The sequence below is a fragment of the Pseudonaja textilis genome, chromosome 2 (assembly GCF_049901715.1).
Source record: "Pseudonaja textilis isolate UNSWEBS1 chromosome 2, rPseTex1.2, whole genome shotgun sequence".
Taxonomy (NCBI): Eukaryota; Metazoa; Chordata; class Lepidosauria; order Squamata; family Elapidae; genus Pseudonaja; species Pseudonaja textilis.
Genome location: NC_141991.1, coordinates 175,551,780 through 175,579,194, shown reverse-complemented (window position 1 = coordinate 175,579,194; position 27,415 = coordinate 175,551,780). Strand labels below are relative to the sequence as shown.

General features: G+C 37.6%; 1 protein-coding gene across 1 annotated transcript in view; it reads right to left on the bottom strand.

The window, feature by feature from the left end:
* Positions 1 to 27,415, bottom strand: part of SHOC1 (shortage in chiasmata 1) — a 55,238-nt gene that overhangs the window by 16,218 nt on the left and 11,605 nt on the right. Inside the window, exons 5-18 of the mRNA XM_087923205.1 lie at positions 23,940 to 24,102; positions 22,069 to 22,162; positions 20,427 to 20,580; positions 20,167 to 20,274; positions 19,054 to 19,171; positions 15,730 to 15,824; positions 14,340 to 14,582; positions 11,721 to 12,184; positions 9,807 to 9,924; positions 6,727 to 6,907; positions 4,619 to 4,722; positions 3,549 to 3,730; positions 643 to 715; positions 106 to 175 (exon numbers count right to left, since the gene is read on the bottom strand). Coding sequence (XP_087779331.1) covers positions 106 to 175; positions 643 to 715; positions 3,549 to 3,730; positions 4,619 to 4,722; positions 6,727 to 6,907; positions 9,807 to 9,924; positions 11,721 to 12,184; positions 14,340 to 14,582; positions 15,730 to 15,824; positions 19,054 to 19,171; positions 20,167 to 20,274; positions 20,427 to 20,580; positions 22,069 to 22,162; positions 23,940 to 24,102 — 2,167 coding nt within the window. The remainder of the gene's footprint in view (positions 1 to 105; positions 176 to 642; positions 716 to 3,548; positions 3,731 to 4,618; positions 4,723 to 6,726; positions 6,908 to 9,806; positions 9,925 to 11,720; positions 12,185 to 14,339; positions 14,583 to 15,729; positions 15,825 to 19,053; positions 19,172 to 20,166; positions 20,275 to 20,426; positions 20,581 to 22,068; positions 22,163 to 23,939; positions 24,103 to 27,415) is intronic.

Genomic DNA, 27,415 nt, shown 5'->3' with positions numbered 1-27,415 from the left:
AGTCAAGAAAAAGTCTAAATATATGTATTTTTAATTACTTCTGAATATTTTTCTGAAATAATTTCAATACATTAATATTTTTCAATAATAATTAACTGTACCTACCTATTTATTATATATTTACTATCGAATAACATTCCTCTTTTCTTAGAATTCAAATATATGGCCTTCAAGCCTATATAAAGAAAGAGATATATTAAATATTCATTTGCAGTCTTGGAAATTGATATGTGGCAATGATTAGTTATTTATTCATCTGAATGGATAAATTAGTAAAAGCATAAAATTATTAAACTATTGCTGTCTTTATATAGCTATGCTGAATTAAAAAAAAAAAATTATAAGCAAAGTTATTTATTAAGCCCATAGCATTATCTGTTGATTGTTAAACCAGTACACTTCAATAATATTTTTATACTGTGCTTTTTAGCAGTTGGCTAATATTTTTATTTCAAGCAGCTATATATACATATTTGATGCAAGTTATTCTGCTAGCTCCTTTATAATGAGTGGAGAAAATGTAATAATTTTGAAGATTTGGTACCCTGATCAATTGTATTTGAAATGAAATATGGAATAAACTTATTATTATATGGGTAACGTCAACTTTCAAAGCAATATGAAAATTAAAGTAACTTTTACCTTGCACTGTATTAATGGTATTGATTAGGACTTCTGTTTCTTCATCAACATCCATTCTAATCACAATTACTACCTGAAACAGCATTAAAAGATAATTAAACAATTCAATAATCTTCATATTTAAGGGCTCTAAACAGTAACCCGAATCATTGGTAGAGTATTTCCATGACTATAGGATCGAAGCAATAATAAACAGGAAAAAATAAGAATATATTTATACTTTTATAGACTTCTGAACGCAACATGCCACGCAATTAGGTTTAATTTGAGAGACTTGCAGGACCAGCGCACCGTGCAACATACTCATACCAGTGTTATATAATGTTACATACATATAGGTATATGGGAATGTGTGTTAGTTATTATTTATTTGGGTTTAGTGATTCTATTTCTTTCATTTATTGAGTTATTGAGATATATTTTGTGTTTTTGGGGGGGCTGCACCAAGGGAGGCTCATTTCAATTTCATTGTACACATGTTGTACATTGATAAATAAATGTTTGATTTGATTTGATATTAATGTGGAAAAATTCAATGCAATGTCATTAATCTTTTTTACTGAACTAAAGATTATTCTGCTTATATGTGGGCTTCTCCTATTCTCTGGTTCTAAGGAGATTTGTTTTTCTGTGAAAAACTGATGTTCCCGCTTCAGGTTATTCACAAATCAAATAAATAAATAAATAAATAAAAATAAAATAAAAATATAATGAGTAAGCATTTTTTCTCTCTCATCTGAAAGCATTGTCATAATAATCTTTTGCACTTTCCAGGGAATTTCTAGCCAAGATCAGCTAAGTTGATCCATTTCATTTAATTTGGGAAGCTGAAGCATTCATGACTATAGATCTGTCCTTTTCTTCCTTGCTCACATTGGGTCCCTAATTCAGTTCACCAATAAACATGGATTTATTGACATGGATTTGACATGAATTTGACTAGAATTTATTTATCCTTATAGACTGCTCAGGTTATAGCAGCATATAGCAATACAGTATGTAATTTGGATTAAAACAGATTCAAACCAAATTAATAAAAACACCAGAGTATAATAATGTAAAATCTGGGATTATATTCAAAACAATAAAAATTAATTTAATATCTGAATGAATAGACACAATGACAATTACCCTTGTTTGGTGAAATACTTAGACTTACATCAATTTTTTTAACACTAGAAAGGGAAGTGGAGCAAATGTCAAGGTGTCTAGCATTCAGAAGAATTGTATTAAAATATATGTTTCTGTGATTGGAGTAGACAACCTGAAATAAAGGCATGTGAATGAAATCACCACCTGGAATGAGTGAAAGGTTCTTCTCCCTCTACAGTAATGCTTCTAAACCTCAGCAACTTTACATTGGCTGGGGATTGTGGGACTTGAAATCCACATATTTCATACAGTAGTTGCTGAAGTTGAGAAACAGATGATGGATGAGAAGAGATGAAGACTTGGAAAATTAAAATCTGTAGAACATGAAACTGTTTAGCTAAGAAAATATCAAGCTAGGAAATGGTAGATGTAGGAAAATCTAGAACCAGGATACAGAGCTACACATAATATACATTTATTGATTGAATAAGATGGTAGTAATTCTAAGAAGTAGAGACAAAACTTACAATGATAAGAAGCTTCTAGGCAGTAAAAATAGACATAAACCTAGTGTTAAAATTAAGATTAAAATTAAAAAGTAGGATAATTACAACACCGTATTTTTGTTTTGGGGACACTTTTGAGACTTTTTTCGTACAGTGAACCACTGTATATCTGTTGTACAAAAACATCAGATCGCTCGCTATTAGTGGATTGAACTGTGTTTTAAAATGTTCCTCCAGCTAGCTTCAGTACAGAACGCCGTACATATGTGAATATGCATCAATCATCTTCATGCGCGGTATGGGAAAAAGACTGGAAATAAATTATTTGCATCGATATGTCTAGATGACAATTTTAAAGAAAACAAAAAAAAACATGTTTGCATAAATTGAAGGTTTCCCTGTGTTCTGATTGAGAGGTTATGTTGGGGGAGAGGGGTGATGATAACTTCCTCAATGGCTCAAGGGGGCGATTCTTTCAAAAAGGTTAAGAACCATTGCCATAGATAACCAGGTCCTGAACCATGAAGGATTTAAAGTAAAACTAGTACCTTGAATTTCATTTTTAAACCATCTGGCAACTATGCATAATTGTCAGGGACTAGGCTTCCTATTCCAGGAAAAGTTGCAATTGGAGCAAAAGCTCTCTTCACCATAGCTGTCACCTTCTCCAGCAGGTGCTGTGAGGGCAAAACCCTCAAATTGCAAACCACTTATCAGGAGTACAATCCCATCCAGAATTAAAGTGGAATCTAACTGAGATTGGTGGTCCTTCAGACCTAAAGCCACAGACCTAAAGCCACAACAGGTTTCAACCTGTTACTCTCCATCCAGGCTATCTTCCAATACCTGGATAGCATTTTGGCAGCATCATATATTCAGACAGGAATCAATAAGTGGAATCGAATCTCAACAACATACTGAATAAACAGTTTCATGTAGGTGTCAAATAGGAGTAAGCAGACTATTATGCCCACAACGGAGGGGCTCAAGTGGTTGGTCTTTCCCCCATATGTCACCATGAACAGGATCTGTTCCTTCAGAAGGAAGGGGAACTAAAGCAAAGCAGTGCCCTCGACTCCTAACCCAGGAAATCCATAATTGTATTGAAAGCTACTCAGAGGTTGAGCAGGTTTTCACAACCCTTATCCTGGTCCTTTCAGATATAATCTAGAAGTATGACTAACACTATCTTTGTGTTGAACCTAAGCCTGAAACCTAACTGAAACGTTTCTTTCTCCCAACTGCAGCCGTAGTTTGACTATTTTCTCCAAAATACCCCACAAATACTAAGTTTTCAATGTTATTTACCTTGTTCTGATCATTTGCATTATTCTGTACCCACTTAGAAATTTGATGCTGTAATTCTGTCACTTTGGGACTGACTTTGTGCTCCTGCACAACAAATTCCACAATTTTCAGCTGTTTCCAAATAATATTCAGATCATAGTCTTGGAAGTCTTTATAATTGTCTTTTGCCTTGGACAGATATTCTGTTCAAATAAACATTTATCACATGTTCTGCATATTTCACATGTCAGTTTCAAATCCTATTCTTCTTCCTTGTGTCTTCCTTTTTTAAAGGATTGTTAATGCATTTTACAGCTGAATACTAAAGCAAGATTTATGATCAAGGTCTGCTCACTCAAGGTAGAACATTACTTTTTAAAATGTTATTTTAAGGCAATTTTTTCCATTGCTATTTTTATTTTAAAAATTAAAGGTATTTCACTACACAACAGTAAAATTTGTACAAAATATAAATGGATTTTCCATCTTCCAATCTATGTTAGATATAGAATGCAGGGGTGGGATTCTACCAGTCTATACCTATTCACTGGAACCAGTTGTTAACATACTAAGCAGTTTGGAGAACCGGTTGTTAGAAGAAATTACTGGCCTAATCCTGTAAGGAAAGCAGGAAGGAAACATTCTGGTGTTGCTTACAGAAACTGCCTCTCCGTTAACCCTTATTACATTCTTGGCAGGACTAGACTTCCTGTCTCAGGAACATCTCTGGAGTTTTTTTCCCCTCCTTTCCTGATACTTTGCTTGTGTGGAGTGACCATTTCAAGTTACAATGGTACTGAAAAAAGTGACTTATGACCATTTTTCACACTTACGACTGTTGCAGCATCCCCACAGTCATGAAAGGCCAGGTGAGGAGATGCGTGCCTCGATGTGAGTGATATTGAGTTGGCCACACCCAGCCAATAACATGACCACCAAGTCATGTCCACCCAGTCATATGACCACCAAGCCACACCTACCACCTAAGCCACACCCACAGAACTGGTTGTTAAAAATTTTGAATCCCACCCCTGATAGAATGCTGTATTTCAATAAACCAATGGTGGACTACAGCACTTTATAAAAATTACCTAATGCAGTGTTCAAGTTACAGTTTAATAAAAGATCACGAACTGTAACCAGCAAATGAAGAATAGTAGCATGTCTGAATACCAAAATATGTTTTGCATCTTTGCTACCTATAAAAAAGGGAAAAATAATTAGAGATAATTCTTCCAGAACTACAAAAACTATTTTGTAAACACAGTAACTATTTCTTATATTTAGTTTGGTGGATATTAAGGCCCAGGCACAAAAATCCTGTTATTAAATTGGACCGCTTTGACATCTAGCACTTAATGGAGCAATTTTGAGCATTAAATTGGACAATTTGACATATGGAGCAATTTGACATCCTAGCACAAGTCAGATGTTCTCTTGCATACTTCAGATATGCAGTAATATTTGCTGTAGAATTGAAGTGCTATCACTCCTCCTTGTGTAAATAGAAAAAAAACTACACTGACTTTTAATGTCCTCTCTCCATTGCTGATCTTTATGCCACTTTTACTGTTCCTGTTTTGAATCACTGTGGTCCGGTAATTTCTTTTCAAGGTAAAGGATGGAAAAGCCAAATTTATTTTACCCATACTGGAGGGAATTGCTATATGGTGTTAGAATAAGTGTGGAATGTGCCCTTAATACTGATATAGCTATAGATGACTTAAGGTTGGTGTCACGATAAAAGCATATAGTGGGAACATCAGAAAAAAACATTGTTGTTGATACTTGTACCATGGCTACTTACCGTACAAGTGGGAAAAGAGTTAAGACTGCTTTTATATTAGTACCTTTTAATATTTCAAAAGCTTTGATTTTCATAATTATTTGGAAGTAGAATTAAAATGATGGTTCACCCAATACTTTTCTATAATATGGTATTTTCCATTCTAGATCTGCAAATGATCTTAGTTTATATTTTTTCCATGTTCCTTTTTGCTTCTTTTACAGCAGTTTTTGACCAAGATGTATGATTGAAAAACAGGTGTTAGCTGTGGCTCAGAGGATCCTGGTACATTTCTATCCCGTCTTTGTTCAGATCTATTTTGTAACGTAAATGCTGACACACCTCAGCATGCCAATGCAATACAATTATTTCATGAGCTGTACTGGGTGCCAGTGGCTTACTGGTATAATTCAGGGTGATGATTATATCTAAAATCATTTTTGGCAAAGGGCCCAATCCTTTGTGGCGCTATCTGCAATTTATGCAGAGGTTTTAATCCCACTTCTGCCTCTTAAGCAGTGTCTTTCATCGGTTGCAGAAGAAATGCCTTCCTTGTTGCTGCAGCTGTCCTATAGAATATCATGGTCTCTCCCTCCCTCTATTCTTGAAGATGACCCTGACGCTGCTTGCTTTTTATAGTTCTGTATTTTTTAGGATAACTTGTGTTCCCATCCAATGTGATTATTTTGATTGCTGATTAGATTTAGCAGAATATATTGCATGCTTTATATTCAAGGTGGGGGGGATACGAAAGGGTTAACTACTGTTCGTCATAAATTGTCATTAGCACGTCATCAGCATGCTGCCTGCTGAGAAGCAGCCTTTGAAACAGCCCTCTTTTCCTGCTTTTTAAACTGCAGCTGTGCCTCCTTCGGCAGCTGAAGTTGAAAAATTAGGAAATAAAGATCAGATAAGAGCCCGGGTGGGCGCGTGAGCAAAAACATCAGCAGACATAGAACCGGTTCTATGTCTGCTGCTCTTCAGGGCTACCGGTTCTACAGAGGTGGACAGAACCGGTAGAAACCCACTCCTGTTTATATTGTGTATTTGTGTATGCATTTAATTCAGTGTTTCTCAACCTTAAATTTCTCAATCTAAAGACATGTGGATTTGAACTCCCAGAATTCCACAGCTAATCATGCTGTCTGAGGAATTCTAGGAGTTGAAGTCCACCTATCTTAAAGTTGTCATGGTTGAGGAACACCAGTTTAATTGTATGCCACTCCGGTTATATAAAATAAATAAATAAATAAAAGCATGACTTATTATGAAGAAGATCCCCGATTCAATTCCCAATATCTTAAGTTAAAAGATCTTTATGCAAGACAGCAGTAGGGAAAAAGAAATGAATAAAAATGGAATTGTACCTTTTTTACTATATAAAATATAAACTGTATATAGTTTTAGAAAAACGCAGCAGACCCACCTTGTTTCAATGTGTCACTGACCACTTTCTCTTGTTGTTTCAAAAAAAATCTGGTGTTATCAGAATTAAGGGTGGCAAACCTTGAATTCTGCATGTCAAACTTTATAAGTTCTTTCAAAATTGGAGCCGCTGCAGCTTCCAGGATATGATATGCCTGAGACTGACACTCTGGTTAAAACAAAAGCAAAGATTTAACAAAAAGCTTTCGAAGTCCTGCAAAACAAAATTGAAACAAATCACTATGTTTTATGTATGACTGATGATTTAGAAACTGAAGTTTACTGATAACCAAATGGTTTTTAATTAACACTAAAGGGCATTGTGATATTTTGAAAAACTCATGTTTTCTTTAGAACAAATGTGCAACAAGATATTTACTTCTGCTTTATCTTCCTTGCTGACTTTTTTATTTCCCAACCACAGACATATTAGTCCCATGTATTAGGCTAGCAGAAATCCAGATTTGAATGGGAAAAGATGACTTATGCTTTTGGACAGTCACACACCACCTGTTAGCAACTTTTTGCAGAAGCTTGTGCTGCTGTTCTCCATAACTGTCGTGCAATTCCAGGAAAACATATGCTTAAAGAGGAGCCAACAGACAATACATAACCATTTTTTCAAATTCAGATCAATGCATAGAAAGATAGAGACTTTCTATCTTTTTCTGTTTAGGAGATCTAATATGCCATAATGTATTCTATTTTACAGGTCATTTCCCTCTATTTTAATTGCACAGAGGGCAATTCCATAGGAATTAGTGGCTCATCAAGAGTGAATTCTTAGATAGCAGACAGAGGTGAAATCATCATTTTACAAGTATAGCGTGTTTCTCACAACATAAGGCTGGGCCTTATTTTTTTCTGACCCCCGAAAAAATGGCTAGGCCATCTTTTCGGGGGTGACTTAATTCCCCCCCTCTTGCATCCTCGGTTGGGCGGGTGGCAACGGCTTGGATGTTGACCTCAGTGTTGGTGGGGCACTTCGTATCGGGAGACCTTCCGCCACCGTTGCTTTCCCTTCTCCCCATGCTGCCACAGCATTTAGAGCAACGCTGCGGCATTTGGCGCAGCCACGTCCGGCCAGCCAGGGCTCCTCCCTGCAACCGGAGCCTGGTGGAGACACTCGGCTTCAGGTGCTCCTGTCGCTGCCTTCCCTTTGCCTTCGAAGGCAAAGCCAATTCTTTTAAAAACGACGCCCTACTACCGGTACAACAAAGCCTCCCCTGCCTGAGAGGGCAACCCAACCCCACGTGGGGAGCAAATCTCCCGGGGCTCAACGCAGGATCGGCCCACTCTGGGAGAAGTGCGCAACCACCATCCCTGCCTGGTGCCGGGCAGAGCGTGAAGAGCTTCGCCTGGGGCACCCAGCACAACTGACAGGCGGGCCCTCCTGCTCAGCGGCGGAACTCTCACCAAGGCCACAAGCGCCTCCCCGCCAGGCTCTCTGCTCATCGTGCCAGGGCTGTGCCAGAGCCATGTGGGCTGGGCAGAGCCGGGAAAGCGAGCTGCGGGTGCGCACTCATCTGTCAAGCGAAAGAGCTGGGCCGACCCGAGCTTGGCTTCCTTCCCAAGTCCCTCCAACCTGAACCCGAAGGGGCCACCAGGAGAGGCCACTCGAGGCAGTGATAGCACCTACCCATCCGTGGACAGGGAGACAAGGCGACGGCCTGTGCTGCGTCCTCCTCTGAGCTGAGCCCTGCCAAGTGAGCTTCTCTGCCCAATGCCTGTGCCACTGCAGCATTTGGAGCTGCTGGCGCATTTGGAGATCTGTGGGGATGGGGACGGACTGGGCGAGGGGTGGAAAGGACGGGTGGTTTCGGGCTTTCTCCGCCGGACCTGCCGGCCAGGGAAGCAGCGCTGCCGTCGCCTCACCTCCCTGTCCGTGGACAGGTGGGAGCTATCACTTCCTCGGGTAGCCTCTCCCGGTGGCCCCTTCGGGTTTGGGCTGGAAGGAAGCCAAGCTCGGTCGGCCCGGCTCTTTTGCTTGGCAGGCAGGCGCGCACCCGCGGCTCACTTTCCCGGCTCTGCTTAGCCCGCACGGCTCTGGCAGGGCCCTGGCAGGATGAGCGGAGGGCCCAGCGGGGAGGTGCTCGCTGCCTTGGTGAGAGCTCCGCCGCCGGGCAGGAGGGCCTGCCTGTCAACTGTGCTGGGCAACCCAGGTGAAGCTCTTTGCGCTCTGCCCAGCGCCAGGCAGGGATGGCGGCTGGGCGCTTCTGCCAGGGTGCGCCGATCCTGCACTGCGGCCCTGGGAGATTCGCCTCCCCATGTGGGGTTGGGCTGCCCTCTTGGGCAGGGGAGGCTTTGTCATACTGGTAGTAGGGCATCATTTTTAAAAGAATTGGCTTTGCCTTCGAAGGCGAAGGGAAGGTGGCGACAGGAGCGCCTGAAGCCGAGTGTCTCCGCCGGGCTCTGGTTGCAGGGAGGAGCCCTAGCCGGCCGCGCATAGCTGCGTCAAACGCCGGCAGCATGGGGAGAAGGGAAAGCAACGGTGGTGGAAGGTCTCCCGATACGAAGTGCCCCACCAACACCAAAGTCAACGCAGGCAGCACCATACCGGGTATTCAACAAAAGTACTTCCTAACGGCAAGCTCTCCCTCCATTTCCTTCCATTTCCCATGTTTAATATAGGCCTTAATTTGGGGGGAGGGGCTTAATTTGATTTTATGCCTATAAAACATGCTGGGACTTCCTATTGGGGAGGTCATATTGTTGGAGAAACACAGTAGTACTTTAAAATGTGCTTCGTTACATAAAAAGGAGCATTTGTCATTGTAATACAATGTGTACCAATCTAATTGGCTATTTTGGTAAGGCACTCCATTTTCAGTAAGATACGTCAGTGACCTCCTGTGTAGGTTATGATGTTTTCTATTTCTTCTTCCTTGGTATAATCAGTTCCCTCATAAATGTACACTCATTTGACCATCTTTTCTGAACAGAATTCTACGTATATACAATAGTTCATTCTTTACTAGGGAAGTTTTGAGATCATTACCAAGGAATTTGAAATCCAGAGCTCCTGTTATAAAAGAAACATTAAAATGGTGCTTTAAAATATTTAGTACCTGATGTTTTAATTTTGACGAAGGCTAATGTATGATTGTCTTTTGATTGGTTTTCCATAGGAACTGTCATGCCAGGAACCCCAGGACTTTTGTGGCTTTCCATTGAAGGTTGTTCTTCCTCAGCATCAAATACTTCGGAAATACAAAAAAAGGTTCATAAAATGAGTTAAAGCACTCGCGTTTCTTACTGAATGGATCAAGAAGACCCACCCTTGAGTGGCATGTTTATTCAAAAAATAAATGGAGTCATGAATGAGATCTGGACCAGTACTAAAGTTTTCAGCTGTCGTTAATTAAATATTGTTAATATTTCTCATGTTTATTTCCTTATGATACCATTTGTATTTAGCAATAGTCCCATTTTCTAATTGTAAAAATCACAGATCAATAGCCGTTTTGGGGAGGAAGAGATAGAAGTGTACTCAAGACTTGAAAACTGAATCTACATGACACATACAAGTGGCTGTAGGTTACTATTGTGCTTCTTGCTTTCCATAAAAGAAATCATAGGAAGTTTCCTACAGAGAAATTCTAAAATATCCACAGAATACAACATACAATTGCAGTTTTAGTGTGAGATCACTAGATGGTAATATAAGACTAAGAAAAGATGTAGTGCTCTACTACAGGACTTATTAGTTCCTACAATTTTGTACTAAGTACAGCTGAAAAAATATATTAGTAAACAATGAAAATCGAACATAGTAACTGATGCTCCTCATTAGTAAATAAGTATTTAAATTACTCATGAAACTTAATTAAAGTCTAAGCTTTGAGGGTCTGATGTATGTGAACTTAAATAGTTTAATATTTCAATGGCAATTGTTGTATCTATGACATTCATCATTTTTATCATCTGTGCTAGTTCTATACAACATTCATTATTCATCCAGTTCTTTTTAATGAAATCAAGATGCTTTTTAGTTAACTTGCACCCCAATTGAATCATATATTAACTAGCACAATTATTTAACAAAATGGGAGTGGATGCTTCTAAGAGCAGAATTTGCTAACCATTAAGAGCAATAAGGTATGTATGATTTAATTAAATATAATGAGCCTGATATATTCGATATGCTATCCATTCTGAAAATAGGAAAAGAGAATCAACAGTGGAGAAATAGAGATAATGGGAGGGACTATATTATCCAAAATTTTGTGGTAGTATTACAGGGAGCTATTGATTCACACACACACACACATCAATCTAACCTGACATCCTTTAGCTACAGCACATACAAATTATATCTATATGCCTTCATTGTATCAGTACATTTTGATTGATCTCTCCAGTGTACTTCTATCAGCAAGTACAATTTTTACAACATTACTTAAACCAAGGTTCATTTCACTGTACATTTAAATTATGTTGATTTTAAAATAAAAATTAGAACCACTGTAATATTATAGCTCAACCCAGAAAGCACTTGACTGCGTATCACCCAGTTGTTCAGATTGTAATTAGACTCCTACTTTTCGCTTAGTACTGCAGATATTCTCCCCTCCAACTGACTATTTGATGGGAACTGTGTGCAGCTTCCCAATATAGGTACACAGAGTAAAATGTGTGTTTATGCATAAATCATGTGCAATATACTTTAATAAATAACTCTAAATTCTCTTAAGAATTACTGTTTGTTCAAATGCTAGAGAATGCACTATTGGAAATGTTTAATTTTCTTTTCCCCATATAGATCAAATATTCCCCATAAGGGAATATCTTATTAAGTAGGTTTATTCTAGAGTATTTATGTATTCTAAATATTTCCACATTCCTATCTGATCCTTTCTGGTCTCAGTGGTTTACATGGGTGGTTCTTAATATAGTTGTAATGTTTATCAAAAAGATCATTTGATCCTAAACTATGCTGTGCTTGCAAACAGCCCACAAATATTTAAAATCTAAAGAAAAGCAATTAAACTACCTTCTTCTTGAATATCCACATTATTTCCTTCCTCTCTTTGGCTGATCACCTGTTTAGATCTCAGTTTGATAAAATTACTCAAAAGATCAAAGTCATCTTTATATTTTCTAGGGTGTTCAGATGGAATTGACTTTTTATTTCTTAATCTACTATCTGCTGAGGTAGAGACTTTCTTGCAACTGACTAGTTGATTGGTTTTTTCTACTTCATGGTTTTCAATTTGCACTGGCTTTTCAATTTCATTTTGTAATTTGGTTTGCTTGATATGATTTTCAATAGATACATTGTTGTCTGCTATAGAGATACTATGCTGTAGTGAAGTAGGTATCAGAGGTAGTGAAGAAAAAATCTCATTTTTTTTAGGAGAACAAGAATCCTTGGTCCCAGTACAATGAGGGATACTAAAAATCTTCACGTTGCTATCACAAAAGGAACTCTTGTCATCAAGCCATTCTGAAAAGAAAACAAGTATTTGTCCATTATCTCTCTATGTATTTATTTTTCAGTTGAACACAGCTCAGTCAAAAACATATTCTGAATTATCATGGGATATCACAATCAACCCAAACAATCACTCATATCCATTGAAATTAAGAGAGGGATAATTCGGAGCAGCAATTTGATGGTTTGTGAATCACAGCACTTTGTGAATAAAATCGCGACAATGTTTGCATACTCCAAACCCTGAATCCTGATTGGTCCACACGGACCGCAACCTGATTGGACAACTAAACAGCCGTGATTGGCGCGCTAAGAATCAACCACGATTGGCCAAGCCGATCGCGGGAGATTCAAAGCCCTGTCATTGGCCACCAAGCCGCGAGCAATATGAAGGGTTGCCGCGGCTCGTAGGTCTTGTACTGGTTTGTATATTCAATAAAGAGCTGAATGATCACTTTTGGTCTCGCGTCTCTGTGGGAACCGATCTAACATTTGTGGTCTTACTTCAGTTTTCCTTCACCTTACAAACCTGTGAAGGTTGTAAATGCAAGCATTGGTTGTAAAGTTACTTTTTCATAATTGTCATAACTGCAAATTGTTGCTAAACAAAGTAGTTACTACATGAGTACTATTTGCAAAGCAATGTGTAATTACTATGTGTAACATAATTTTATTATGAAATCACATTTATATAGCTGCCCATCTCACATGGTGATTCTGGATGGTTTTGATAATAATATACAATCAAAATACATACAAAATACATACAAAACCATTAGAACAACACAATTTAAAGTAAAAAAAAAGCAGAATAATAGTAAAACATACAAAGAGAGAATTACATTAACTGTAAGACAGCCATCTAGCAGGCTCCATTGTATCATGGGTTCCTCAAGTTAATTGATAGAACCATGTTTTAAGGGCTTTCTAGAAGGTCAACAATTAAAAATATTTTAGTAAAAACACAAGCTTTCTGTAATATAGCTTTTCAAAGGAATTATTCATGTTATCACGGCAGTTTTCACCAACCTGATTCCTACCAGATGCATTGGGCTATGTTTATTTCCAATCAGCCCACTATTTGAAGCCCAACAAAGGCTTGAGTACAATATCCTCTTTTATGTCTATGAATATTGTAACTATGGGGGATTAGAAATAGGAAATTCTGTGTTTCCGTACCATCAAAAACTGTGTTATTGGATTACATCTCATTAATGTCATCTCATTAATCTGATAACAGATACTCTTTTTATGTGGTAAAAGTCTTTGTCAGCAAAATAAGAATGAAGAGAATTCAACTCCCTTCTCAACTCACTCTGATACAATCATTTGAAGTTATGATGATCTCAGAAATTTTGCTTAAGGCCTGTAAGTGCTTCTGACCATCACAAAATGTTGCACAACTACCATCTTGCAATCATGTGATCACGACCTGGATGCTTTTGCACTTATATTGGTTGCCAAGTGCTCCACAATCATGTGATTGCCATTTGTAATCTTGGATGGATCTGTATTTATCAATGCTTTTACAGAAGAATAATAACTGAGTTTGTTTTCTTTCTTTTTCTCACTTCTTTTTATCTAATTTAATTTTTATACTTTAATTGTATTTGAAAAATTCTAATAAAAACACAAAATGGTACTATTTGCACATGCAAAAACACACCATGCTGGAAATGAGAATAGAAAAACATGTTCCAAGCACGTGTGGTAACTACATTTAGCAGTCTGTAGACCTGAACTTCTCAAATTGAGTTTAGGTATCTATCCAGTTTAATTTCAAGTTATCATAAGAAACCAAAGAATGAAAATGAAAAGGATAACACTTATTCAAATAAAAAAGGGAGTAGTAGTTAAAAAATAGGCATGATCCTGAGAGACAAATTTCTGTCATAAGTATAGTTAGCTATAGTTCCCAGGGAAGTAGAGCAGACACAATATTGCCTCAAGCAGCATATTTCCAGTGCCAACATTTGCTATAATGATGTCATTATAATGATGTATTTGCATGCCAGACTACTTTTCCCATAGTGCCACAGCATTAATATAATGCTGGGAGCTAGCATGCTAATCCTACATCTTCTAATATCCTTTAGACAAATTCAGGTGGAAATGAAATATCTTGTTTTCATTTAAAAAACACTGAAATAAAATTTAAAATACTTACCATCTAACTGGAAATTAGTAATTTTTGAAAAATCTTCAATATCTGTATTAGCAAGTCTTCCTTCATCATTTACATTTATACTCAATGCTTCTAAGACACATGGTACAGTCAAGTTTTCTCTTAAATTAATCCATTCATCTTCTTCCAAGGTTCCGGTAGTCATGGAATTTTCATGTATAGACAACTTTGTCTTCAGTTCTGTGACTGAAAACTGTTGACATACTGCAACAGAATTCTGAGGTACTGTAAAAAAAAATGATACAGACCAGTTTATTTTCATCCGTACATTTCACTTAAGTCATCATACATTTCTATCTGTGCATATTTAGTTGGCAAATACTGTATATGCTGCTGGTTAGCCTTGTGGGACTGAAAAGTTCCTGAATACAAACCTTTCCTTTTGAGAAATCACAACCATATTACTCAAAAGTAAATTTGAATGAGATCAATGGGTACATTGCAAGGTGCAAATATAAGTCCACAGCCTTAAGAAGCAAGTCTTACTTAAATATCAGTTAGGCAATTGAATGTACTATGAAAATTATTTGAAAGAAATATTTTGGAATGTGCAGGAGCACAAATGCAACAATGCTTTAAAGCAGCCATGTCTGTTTTGGGGCCTCCTTGTAATCTTGAAAATAGATACGGCTGCTTTAAGGAATTGACCCATTAAAGGAGTAATCTTAAATGAGCTTTGTCTGTCTCAAAATCAGGAAAAAGTGTGAACAAATATGTGGATGCTTGAAAGATATGGTGAAGCATACCTTCTAAATAATTTTCTAAGTAGGCACAGCTCTATTGACTACACTGAACACATAAACAACTTTCTCATTAAAATACTGTACATTTTAATAGAAAGAAAGACATATTTAACAGACGAGGCAGGTTTCCAGTTTGTTATATTTACCTAAAATATTATCTAATAAGCTTACTTAAGAAAAAAGAAATTGGTTGCATACTCATATTAGTTGATCTAGCTCAGTATTGTCAACACTGAAAATATTAATTCTCTTTCCAAAGTTTCAAGGACATTTTTAGATTCCTTTACTACCAGATGTCAAGGGCTGAACCATTCTCTGAACATTTTCTATGCAAGCAAATGCTTATGGTTATTCATGGATTTATTATATCAATTCAAGATACAATAGGACTTAAAAATTTATGAACCCTTTTGAACTTTTAATACTTCTGCATAAATATAATCTAAAATATTATCAGTTCTCCACACGTGGTAAGACTAGATGAAAAGACCTAATTAAACAAATGAGTCAAAAACATTATACTTGTTCATTTATTTATTGAGGAAAGTAATCCAAAGACACATTCTTTGTGGGTGGGAAAAGTATGTGAGCCTTTACTAAATCTAAATTCAAAATTTGTACTTAATTACCTATTAGGAAAAGTGAAGTCATAGCAGTCTGGTATTTCTCTGACTGCCACATAAGCCCTTCCAAATAGTTTGAAGTAGATTCTGTAATGAAATCACTAAGGGAAAAGAGAACAGGAAAACATTAGATTCTGTATCCTGTTTTCAGACAGACCAACACACAGATAGATGTAATTAATTAATACTGCTGTCTCTTTTCTACACCAATTTTTCATTTTTAGCAGACAAACTAGGAAGAACTATCATTTTACACCACACAGAAACTTTCATTTCCCTTGTGCAATGTCTCTAATAATTAGTTAACATAGTTGAAAGCAAAGAATCTATTTGCATACTAGAAATATTTGCTTACTTTGCTGGATTACATAGGGTGGAAAATTACATGTGTGAGGAAAATTAAGATGCTATCTTTTTGACCCACTAAACCAAAATGCAATTCACTAGTCAATTACATAATCAGCAGTTGATCCCTTAGGCAGAATAAGCTGTATATTCCTGTCGAAAATATTCTGTTCCTCCAGACCAGTTGTGGTCATTTCTTAAAGAAATTATCAGCAAATATTTGTGTTTAAAAAACAAAAACAGAGACCATGTATTTCTTCAGAGGTTGCTGAACTCCACTAACATTTAATAAGTCAATCAGAACTGTTTCAGGTGAATTTTTAACAGGAGCTTTATGCAGGGATGAGATTCAAATTTCTGAACAACAGGTTCTGTGGGCGTGGCCTAATTTGTGAGTATGGCTTGGTGGTCATGCGACCAGGTGGGCATGGTTTGGTGGTCATGTGACTGGCAAACGAAATACAAGTGGTTCTCGCTTAATGGCCGGTTGCTTAGCAAGTGTTCTAATTTATGACTGACCTCCCCAGAGCTACTTGACCTGTTTTTGGAGTTTTGTCATCCATGCACACACACACACACACACACACACACACACACACACACACAGACACACACACACCCTTCTAACCCTGCTGGAGCAGGGGGTTGGACTAGAAGATGACCTCCAAGTTCCCTTCCAGGCCAGCCCTCGATTGCTGTGCTGTTTCAAAGAGTCTTCTGAAGCCAGGGTTTGTGTCCTTCCTTCCTCTCCTTTTTTTTCTCTCTCTCCCTCCCTCCCTCCCTCATTCCATATATCTACCTATCCATTCATACATCTCATTCACTTTCTCCCCCTCCCTCTTTCTTTCTTTCCTTCTTTCTTTCTTTCTTTCTTTCTTTCTTTCTTTCTTTCTTTCTTTCTTTCTTTCTTTCTTTCTTTCTTTCTTTCTTTCTTTCTTTCTTTTTCTTTCTTTCTGTCCCTTCCTTCCATTCCCCCTCTTTTTGTCTATCCCTTTTCTTCCTCTCTCTCTTTTTCTTTCTCTTCCTTTTCTATTTATTTTCTTTCTTATCTCTTCCTTCTCTCTTTCCTCTCTTTCTCCCCCCCCTCCATATATTCCATTCATTTCCTCCTCCCTCCCTCCCTCCCGTTTCTTTCTTTTTCTTTTCTTTCTTTCTTTCTTTCTCTTTCTTTCTTTTCTTTCTTTCTTTCTTTCTTTCTTCTTTCTTTCTTTCCTTTCTTTCTTTCTTTCTTTTTCTTTCTTTCTTTCTTTCTTTTTCTTTCTTTCTGTCCCTTCCTTCCATTCCCCCTCTTTTTGTCTATCCCTTTTCTTCCTCTCTCTCTTTTTCTTTCTCTTCCTTTTCTATTTATTTTCTTTCTTATCTCTTCCTTCTCTCTCTTTCCCTCTCTTTCTCCCCCTCCCTCCATATATTCCATTCATTTCCTCCTCCCTCCCTCCCTCCCGTTTCTTTCTTTTTCTTTTCTTTCTTTCTTTCTTTCTCTTTCTTTCTTTCTTTCTTTCTTTCTTTCTTTCTTTCTTTCTTTCTTTCTTTCTTTCCTTTCTTTCTTTCTCTGTCCCTTCTTTCTATCCCCCTTTCTTTGTCTGTCCCCTTTTCTCCTTTCTCTTCCTTTCTCTCTCCCTTTTTCTTTCTTTCCCTTTTCTTTCTTTACTTTCTTGTCTCTTCCTTCTCTCTCTCTTTCCCTCTCTTTCTCTCCCTCTTTCCCTCTCTTCCTCTTTTTCTTTCTTTCTTTCTTTCTCTTCCTCTCTCTTTCTCTATCTCTCTTTCCCTCTCTCTTTCCCTCCCCCCCTCTTCCCTTCCTCCTTCCCTCTCTCCTCCTAAAGCTGGGAGACCCACATGAAACAAATGCACACACACACACACTTCCAACAAGGTACTCACCTGGCAGTGTTGCTCGTGAAGAGTCTCCCAGAGTCCCAGGGACCAGGCACGATTGTCCATTCATGCCCAGTCCCGTGTTGCCCAGAAAAGCCGGCAGGCAAGGCTTCTGGATCCAACAAAGGGCCATGGGTGGGACTTCCACCCCTCCCTCTTTTGGGGAAAGGGCTGGGAACTTCAAACGAGAAGCTGCGAGAGAGATGAGCTGCAGGAAAGGTGAGCCAGCCCACCCTGGCTGGCTCACCTTTCCCTCTGCCAACAGCTGCGGGAGGAAGGTAAGCTTGCAGGCATTTGGGAAAGCCCAAACTGCAGGGCGGATAATGTGGGAAGCGAGCTCTCATGTGCTATAAGGAGTTACTGGGTTGGGCGGGTGGGGGGAGAATGCCATCAGCGATTGTCATGCATATGTGTGATGTCGCACATGCACAATAAGGATTGACTAGGCAGGAGGAACAAGTGGAGGGGACGGGGCCAGCCAGAGGCCCGTTTTACCAGTTCTCCGAACTACCAGGAAACATAACAACCAGTACTACTGAACTGGTCTGAACCGATCGAATCTCACCCCTGACCCTATGTATTTCTCAAACTAATACATTTACTTTCCTAAATATTTTTTCTATTTTTAAAAAAACTTATAATCTTTATAAAGAGCTCGTATGGCATAGTCAGTTGTTAAAAGTGTTAGACTGATGCTTAGGGAATGCAATTCTGCTCTAGCTCTGAGTGATTTTGGGTCACCTACACTCTTTCAGCCCAACTTATGTCGCAGTGCTGTGAGCATAGGGAAAAACTGGAGGACTGAGCATGATATATATTGCCTTGGGGCTTCTGAACAAAAGGTGGCATATAATCTTAATAAATAAATTCAGTATAATTGAAAAATAATCCAGCATCTAACTAAACCTAACATTTGAAAATATTACCATGGAAATATAAATACAAAAGCACATTTAACACACACACTCATGTCAAGTTACATTTAAATCATCCTCCCTTAAGGAGGACTAAAACAAAAACCCAACGGGGGAAGCAACATTTAAAGGCCTTGTTGTTCTTCTCTTCAATGAGCACATAAAACACAGTAAAGTCTAAAGACAAAAATGACCTTACCTTTTATTAATGGGAGAAACAGGTTCTGGTTTTAAGTAGACACCCAATGAATTCATGCACATATTTTCTTTCCTACATGGAGGAGTTAATGGCACCTCAAGTTCTCCAATGTAACTTACTGGCAATTTCAGAAAAAGATTTTAAGATAAAATGGTTTCAGTATTTCTCAATATTAAGAATACAATAATCTGAAAAACATGTGGAAGTATTTTGCAGATTAACCAGGTTTAACGATAGTAATAAAACCACAGCATTTCCCCATCTCTTTTCTAATCTAATAAACTATTTCCTCCAAAGTAAAGCTTGATATTGTACCTAATCAAATAATATTGTAAGGCACTCAATTTTTGACCAAAATCCTACAGACAATTAGCGCTTATTAATGAAATAAAATCAAGAGATCTTTCTGAAATTTAACATTATCCAAAGGATCTGAATTCTATTTCAGATGAGAATTACCAGGTATCTATACAGGCAGAGAAAGACACAGGCAATAGGAAAGGAGGATAAGGGAGGGGAAGGAAGGCACATTGTTTAACTTTTTTGGCATAGGTGACAAAACTGCAGTGAAAAACTGCAAAAAAAAAAAAGAGAGATTACTTAATACATGTATATAAAATTCTTTTTTCCAGCATTAGAAAGACCAGTTTTCAATTGCAGGAATGTGTTAGAGCAGTTTGAGGCAAAAGCCTTCAGCATGTAGCTAATTAAGGCAGGGGTGTCAAACTCACATCGTCATGGCAGCATCACATGATGTATCATGACTTCCCCCCCTTTGCTAAACGAGGCATGGGGGTGGCCAGTGCATGACACCTCTAGCCTGCGGGCCGCAAGTTTGATTAGACTTGGATTAAGGTGTTGTCAATTTCAGGCAGCAGTGTAAGCAGACTGAGGGCACTAAGTAACTAAGATCACAGAGTGGATCTTGTTAATTTGTGATTACAGGAGCAGTTATTAGAAATGTGAAGTGCTGCAGAGAATAGCTCAGGAAGAGATAATCAAGAAGCCGATTGAGTTTAACTCTAACCTTCTGGATGAAGAACACAAGGACAAAAAACGGAATAAGTCCTCCTTTTGCCATGTGTCCAGTAACCCTAGTGCAAATGTACCTACTTGGATTGTTGAATTCTGGTAGATCTTTGTTCTGACGAGAATAAATTTCTTGAGTAGAGTAATGCTCTGAACTCTTTATCATCTCTGGTATAATTGTCGTGTTAAGTTCTGGAAAAGATGTTACTATAATACTATAATGTCCTTTCCTAAACAATACACTTAATGTTTAACTGCATCAATAAAAGGAACGGAAATAAAATGATAACGGGCAATGCGAAATATGAGAATTAGTGCCAAAATATAATGCTTTGTATTCTTACTTTCATTAGTTATTCTGAGACATTCATTTTCATCTTCTAAAATTTCTGGAGTTACTTGTAATAAAGATTTAAGGGCTGAACATGTGAGAATCTCCATATCCACCTTTGAGTTTGTTGCTTCACAGAATTGAAACTTAACAAGAAATAAAGGGACCTAGAAAGAAAGATAACAGTATCTGTCACAATAGCTTGTAGATACAAAGTTTTTGTATTCTATCTACTTTAATAGCTCATGGTAGCTCATAGAAATACTCCATTGTGGAAGACAAAGACAACTCTTTGCTAAAAGGCCAGATCTTTCTCATCTTATCCAAAGCCCCACAATTTGCTCAAATGACTAAAGTTTACCTCCAGGCACAACGGAGATGTATATTGATATGACATCAGTATGCTCATCTATTGTCAATTAAGAATTTTTCACCCAGGCCTCATATGCCCTTATACTGTAATGACCTGCTAACTGGATAGCTAACAATTTCTTCTATATAGAAGAAGAAGAAATGCCCCATATCAGCCTAGAACGTTGCTTTTCTGCCTTCGTTGTATAAACATAATTTAATTTATAAACATAATAAAACATAATTCCTTAATTTCTCACCAATATTTCATATTACTGGCAAGGGTATGGACAAGGGCAAGGACACAGATTTTACTTTTATCATTGAATATATGATGCCAAACATTACATGGAGATCTGACACTGGCTATTTTAATGTCTTAAGTTTGTTTCTTATTGTGGAGTACATTAAAAAGCATTGATCAATCATTTTAAATGATTCTGAAAAGGCTGCTAGGTTTTCTTCTATAATTTATTCTGAAACAAGCAGGACCTCTCATTGGCAATCTGGATTTCTGGGAAAAAATTACCTACTGATATCAAGTTGGCCATCACTTTATTAAAATTTTGGAAAGTGCTAAAAACTGTATTTTCCCAATTTGCTTTTAGAACTTGAAGTTGTCCTGTGGTGCAGGGACATTTTTTAAAACTTTTTTTAACAATGGGATTGATTTATTAATTTTTAAAGTTATTAATATATCATGTAAATCACCTAGGATTTAAGTAGATTAAATGTTCTGAACTTAATAAAAATATTTTCTTATTTTATAAAATAGTAAATTATTTAAATAGTATTTTCACCAGGTGTATTCTTCCCTTCCAAAAAAACATTATGTTACCCTAAAAACATGCTGACTTTTAGAAAACTCTTTATGAACTATACTGAGAGCTTTACTGAAGTAGGAATATTCCACTGAAGACAGAAGAACAATAGCTTTGGAAACTATTTATAATAGTTCATTAAACACTAATAGTTCAGGACATTTGCACGTGACTCCATATCAGGAAAATAGATAGCTATTTCCCAGGTTGACCAAATATTGTAAGTATAAGAATTTAAAAGTCCCACCTTAACAAGCTTTGAAATAACCTGGTTCTAAACAAAAATAACCATTTTTTGAGATGTCTATAATCCAATAAAATAATTAAAATAAGCTTGATTAAAGAATACTTTGTAAGAATTTTGTTTTCTGTTGTCATACTTTGTCAGTATTTTCTTTTACATTTCTGTGGAAAAATTAATTTATAATAGAACTGCAAAGTGATTGGATATGTTCTGCACAATTTATTGAATCAATCTTATACCTCTTCATCCTTTAAAGAAACTTTGCAGAAATCTTCACTTAATTCCATCCCTTTTTCTTGAGGGGTCACACTCAGTTTGAAAGTAAAGAACTCCCTTTTAAAATGAAAGCACAAACATAACACTTCATACTAAGCATTATTTGGTTCGGCAATAATATAGTAGTACAGAGACACGTTTTCCGCTGTAAAACAAGTTAAGCATGTTACACTAAAATCTGTTCTAATCTGGAGAATGAGTTTTTAACTACTGCCAGATTGGAAAATCATGATTAATAATATATACCCCAACTATGCAACTATGCTTAAGGCTGCTGGTTCGGGGGAAGGAGGAATTTTCCAAAATTCATAATTCATTAAATATTTCTTTTCAGGGGAAATACAATAAGTGTTTTTCATAAGAAGTAAGCAAAACACTAGGCATGAGGAAAGAACAAAAGTTTCCAGAAGTATTTACTTCCAAAAATGTAAGATACACTATGTTAACATTCTAACATTCATTATTAGGCATCATAAATATTTGACTAACACAAACCAGCAATATATAGCAGAGGTATTTTGAAGCTACTTTTAGATTCAGCAGTAACAGCATAAGAAAACAATCTGAGTTAATCAGAAGAATACTCTTTGTATTAAATACATGCAGTCTCAAATATATACAAGTGAAGACATGTTGAAAAATAAATGTGTAGCATGTCAGCATGATATTATTGAATATTTTTTATCAAATTTATATAGCCACCTATCTTCCTCAAAGGGGGTTAGAATATGATTTCATTTTAATAATTTAGAAAACATTTTCCATATAGTAACACCAAAAGGTGAAAGGTGAAGGTGATAACACTTTAACTGAATAGTATAATGTCCAAAGCATTTTAGTGGAAACTTTTCCCTAAGACATAGGAATTTTGAAGTATGTCTTAATTGTTAAGGCAACATGAATTTCATTAAATAAATGTACCATATATTTAAAGAACAACAGACAAATGAACTTTAAAAATTATATCCCAGGAACAATTGAGTTGTTTGTGAACAACTCAGAAACTAGTTCATCTCATTAAGTTTTAAAAATCCAGTATTTCCCCTTTCCTATAGGCACACTGTAATTTTGCTTCATATAGTAAACTAGAAATTCACTGATAATTAGTTACAGTACTGAATCTGAATCTACCTCTATTCATCCATTGCAGTTAGCACATTCCACTCAAATCACAACTTGAAAATAAGCCTCTTAGGGATGAATGGGTCATTTGTATATAGCAGTTTTTCATTGCTTGGTACTTTTAGATATATCAACCAGCATTTCCCATCATCCCCAATCAGCATTGCTACTAATGGTGTTGGGTAAGCATCAAGTTAGGGCCTGAAATGCAAGCAACAACTATCTAATGAGTGTGTTCAGTTGTTCTTTTCTCTTTGGCTCCTCATGTTAGTAACTGTGGATAAGACATAAATATTTTGTTAATAATTTCTCCCCAATCTTGTGATTCTGGGCTTTTGCTTCCAAAAAAGACAAATATTGAAGCTTTGCCTGAAAATGGCTTCTTCAAGAATCACACATAAGTACTGCTGCATTCCTGAGCCATTGAATAGAATGAATATTAAAAAATGGTAAAAATCTAGTGGTACCATGCAGCATATTTACAATAATTCCCCATCATTTTAGTTTATTGATCCATGTTAGCATAGCCAGTATGTAAAACTACAGTTAATAATTAAAGCTATTATAATTAATAAAAGTCACAAACATTTATCAAAGTGATGTCCTATTCACTCTAAGTAACCATCAAACTGTGTAGAAATAAAATCAAAAACAGAAATTAAGGTAATAATCACATACATTCCTTATTGCTTCTCATTTAATAGAGCAATACCTCAATATGTCCTCTTCCATGAAACTGTCACCTTTAAAATTTAAAAGGGGATCTTGCACTTGGAAAACACTTAGTCGACTCAAGAGTGTTTGCAGAGAAGGTAGATATTTAGCAGGCTGTGTCAAATTATTAGTGAAAACAAGTTCTTCTTCAATATATAAACCTTAATAATATAATGAAAAATATCAATGTGACATCTTTATCAATCATTTTGCATATTGAAAAATACCATATAAATCTAAGTTAAAGATTTCTGGGTCCCTTTTCTTCTCATTTTTACCATAGATATGTATGCTTGTATGTGTGAACTAGAATGGAATAGAATAGAATACTTTATTGGTCAAGTGTGATTGGACACACAAGGAGTTTGTCTTGGTATAAATACTCTCAGTATACATAAAGAAAAGGTACATTCATTAAGAATCAAGAATCATAACGTACAACACTTAATGATAGTCATAGGGTACAATCAACAATCAAATCATACAAGGAAACAGTCAATATAAATCATAAGGATACAAGCGACAAAGTTACAGTCCTACAATCACAAGTGGGAGGGGATAGGTGATAAGGAGTGATGAGAAGATTAACAGTAATAGTAGTGCACACTATGTAAATAGTTGAACATATAATAAATAATGAAGGCAACTATTTGTATTGGCTGCATTTTTATGTATTTTGAACACATTACATAACTTAATAATTCCGGTAGCTAAAACTTACTGCCTTTTCAGAGATACAAAATTATAATAAAATGCATTTACTTTCAAGAACAGTTAATTAATATTTATGAACACATTGCATGGCAGATATTAAATATCTCTTTTCTTCAGGATTATTTTGTTTGAAAGAATTATGATACTAATTCTGTGAGTCCAAGGAGGTTTTACATTTGTTTTTCTCAGACAGGAGTGCTCACTACAACATGGCAAACAGATTTTGGAGAGAATCTTCATAGAGGTTTGCAATGTTGTGTGATGATTTGTTACTCCAAGAAAAAACAAGATCGTATACATCTTTAGTCTAGTGGAATCTCTTGAATGAGACATTCTTTTTCCCTTTTCTTTCTTGTCAGTCACAATGTATCATTTTCCTTTAGCTTTAAAAAGATTAAATTAATCATTATCAAATTATCATTCAAAATTATTTCTTCTCTTTGACACCTGACAGTGGTATTATTGCACCAAGACTAGGCATAAGTCATATTCCTATTAAAACAAATGAATTCCTTAGACAGTAGATTTCCTCCAATCTGTGAAGCAGCACAAAATGTACCAGCATGGCCTTTATTCTTTCCTGTTAATGAAGGCAATGAATAGTTCGGTCTGAACAGTTTAGAACAGACCAGGTTCAAGTGCAACAATTCGTATACGTCCCTGTTGGCAGGGAAAAACATGCTCTCCCAAATATGGACGGGAGCCGGGGAAAGAGTCAAGTTTAGAGTGATAGGTTTAGCCAACTGTCAGAACTTGATCTGTAAGGTGTGTAGAGAATTTCTGATTCTGCTTTCCTTTTGTTGGGAAACCTTTACCCATCCCATATATCAGTTTTAGCCTCTAGAACCCCACCTCCGTGAGTCATGACGGAGAATTAATAAAGGGAGATTTCTTCCCTTTTCAGTGGGAAATTCCCTAATCCACATGGCTGCCAGTATCCCATTCCATATGCTACATGGGGGTACTGAGAGTTAAGATTACTTTAGTCAATACTCTTTCCTCAGAACCTCCTGGGTGCTAACTTCCTACACTGGGAACCTGCCAGAATATTGCACGGGTAGAAGTACTGACTGAAGAGAGAGGATTCCTGCTATTGTCAGAACTACGATCCCACATCATCTGCCAGCACAATGCATTAAAAGGAAGTGCTGGCTGAAGCAGCTTCAGCACGCTCTCAATCCCCATGCTGCCTGCTGACATATGACTGTTGATTTGCTGCGAGAAGAATATGGAAGAGGAGAATAAATTACTTCTCCTTTCATCCTACAGCTTGCCTACAGTCGGTTACCCCCTACAAATAACTGGAAAAGGGGAGGGGGTCTCTGCACCATCCAAAAACAACTAGGGGAAGTTTGGAAAATCCTAGCTTTTGCTGTGTCATCATCTCTATTACAATCAAACATCACGCATTGTATGAGGTTTCTATCTGGAGAGGTTGAAAAATGCCTCTTCAGTTTTGGCTCAGAAAAAAAGTATCTAATCTTGGGCTGAAGATGAAAGGAAGTCTGCCCCACGTTGGGATGTCTTTTGAGAATGATTAAGATAGCGTCTTCAAGCCGACATGCAGTTATGGTCAAAGCAGGGTGGGTTAGCAATCTTACATTAATAGTGTAAGCTTTTGAAGTACAATGTTTCTTCTCACACCCAAACCCACACATTTTAAAGGTATATTTTTAGGTTTAATTAATTAGAGAGATCTTCAGCAGGCTCTTGTTGTGAATTTCCAACCAATAATCACAATAGTCACAAATAATAGTGTCCTCTAATGCAGGGCTCTCCAACCTTTTGGACCACAGGGACCACCAAATTCATAATTTTAAATCCCGTGAACCACTAATATGAATCCAGCATGCTGCTCGCTGAATCGCCTGGACTCCCACTGACAGGATGGGGTCCTTCAGGTACTTAGCTTGGCTGCCTGTTTCTGCAACCTTAAATACTCAAAAGAGTCATTTGGACCCATTTCCCACAGAAAACAAAACACCGGGATCTCTCATCTCTCTCTCTCTTTCTCATCTCTCTCTCTTTCTCCCTCTCTCTCTCGGTGTCTTGTCTCTCTCTCTCTCTCTTTCCCTCTCCCCCCTCTCTCTTTCTCCCTTTCTCCCTCTTTCTTTCTCTTTCTCTCTCTGTCTTGATTCTCTCTCTCTTTCCCTCTCTCTCTCTGTATCTTATCTCCCTCTCTCTCCCCGCCCCCCACTTTCTCTCTCTGTCCCCAGGAGTGGGGGTGGAGGGAAAGGAACCTCTAAATTGGTGCCGGGTTGTGGGAATCTGATGTCTGGAGGCCGACGAGCCACATGCTGAAGACTAGGTGGCTGGTGGGGTGGTGGGGCAATCCTGCAGGCTCCCTAGAAATCCTGTGTCGTGACTGCTGCCTCCTGCCTCCGTGCATTGAGGAGGCCGAGCAGCAACAGGAAGAGCACAGACCTCCTGAGCCGCAGGAAGCAGCTGCCAGCGATGCCCTCGGGTGAAGATGTTGCGAGGGGGAGGCACTACCACTCCCTTCAGGAGCACTCATTGCCTCTCTGGCACCCGCCAAGCCTCCTCCTTCCCGCTAGGCATGTGAGCGCTTCTGGCGAGGAGGAAGAGAGACATGGTGGGAGGAGGCTTAGTGGCTGCCAGAGGTGTGGTGAGCACTTTGCGGCTCCTGAAGGGAGGGGCATGGGAGATTGCGCCCTCCCCTCGCAGGCCAGGGAACGCCCGGAAAGGGCTCCAATGCCGCGATCTCCCACATACTATTCTCCCTCCTCGCGTGCATCAGTC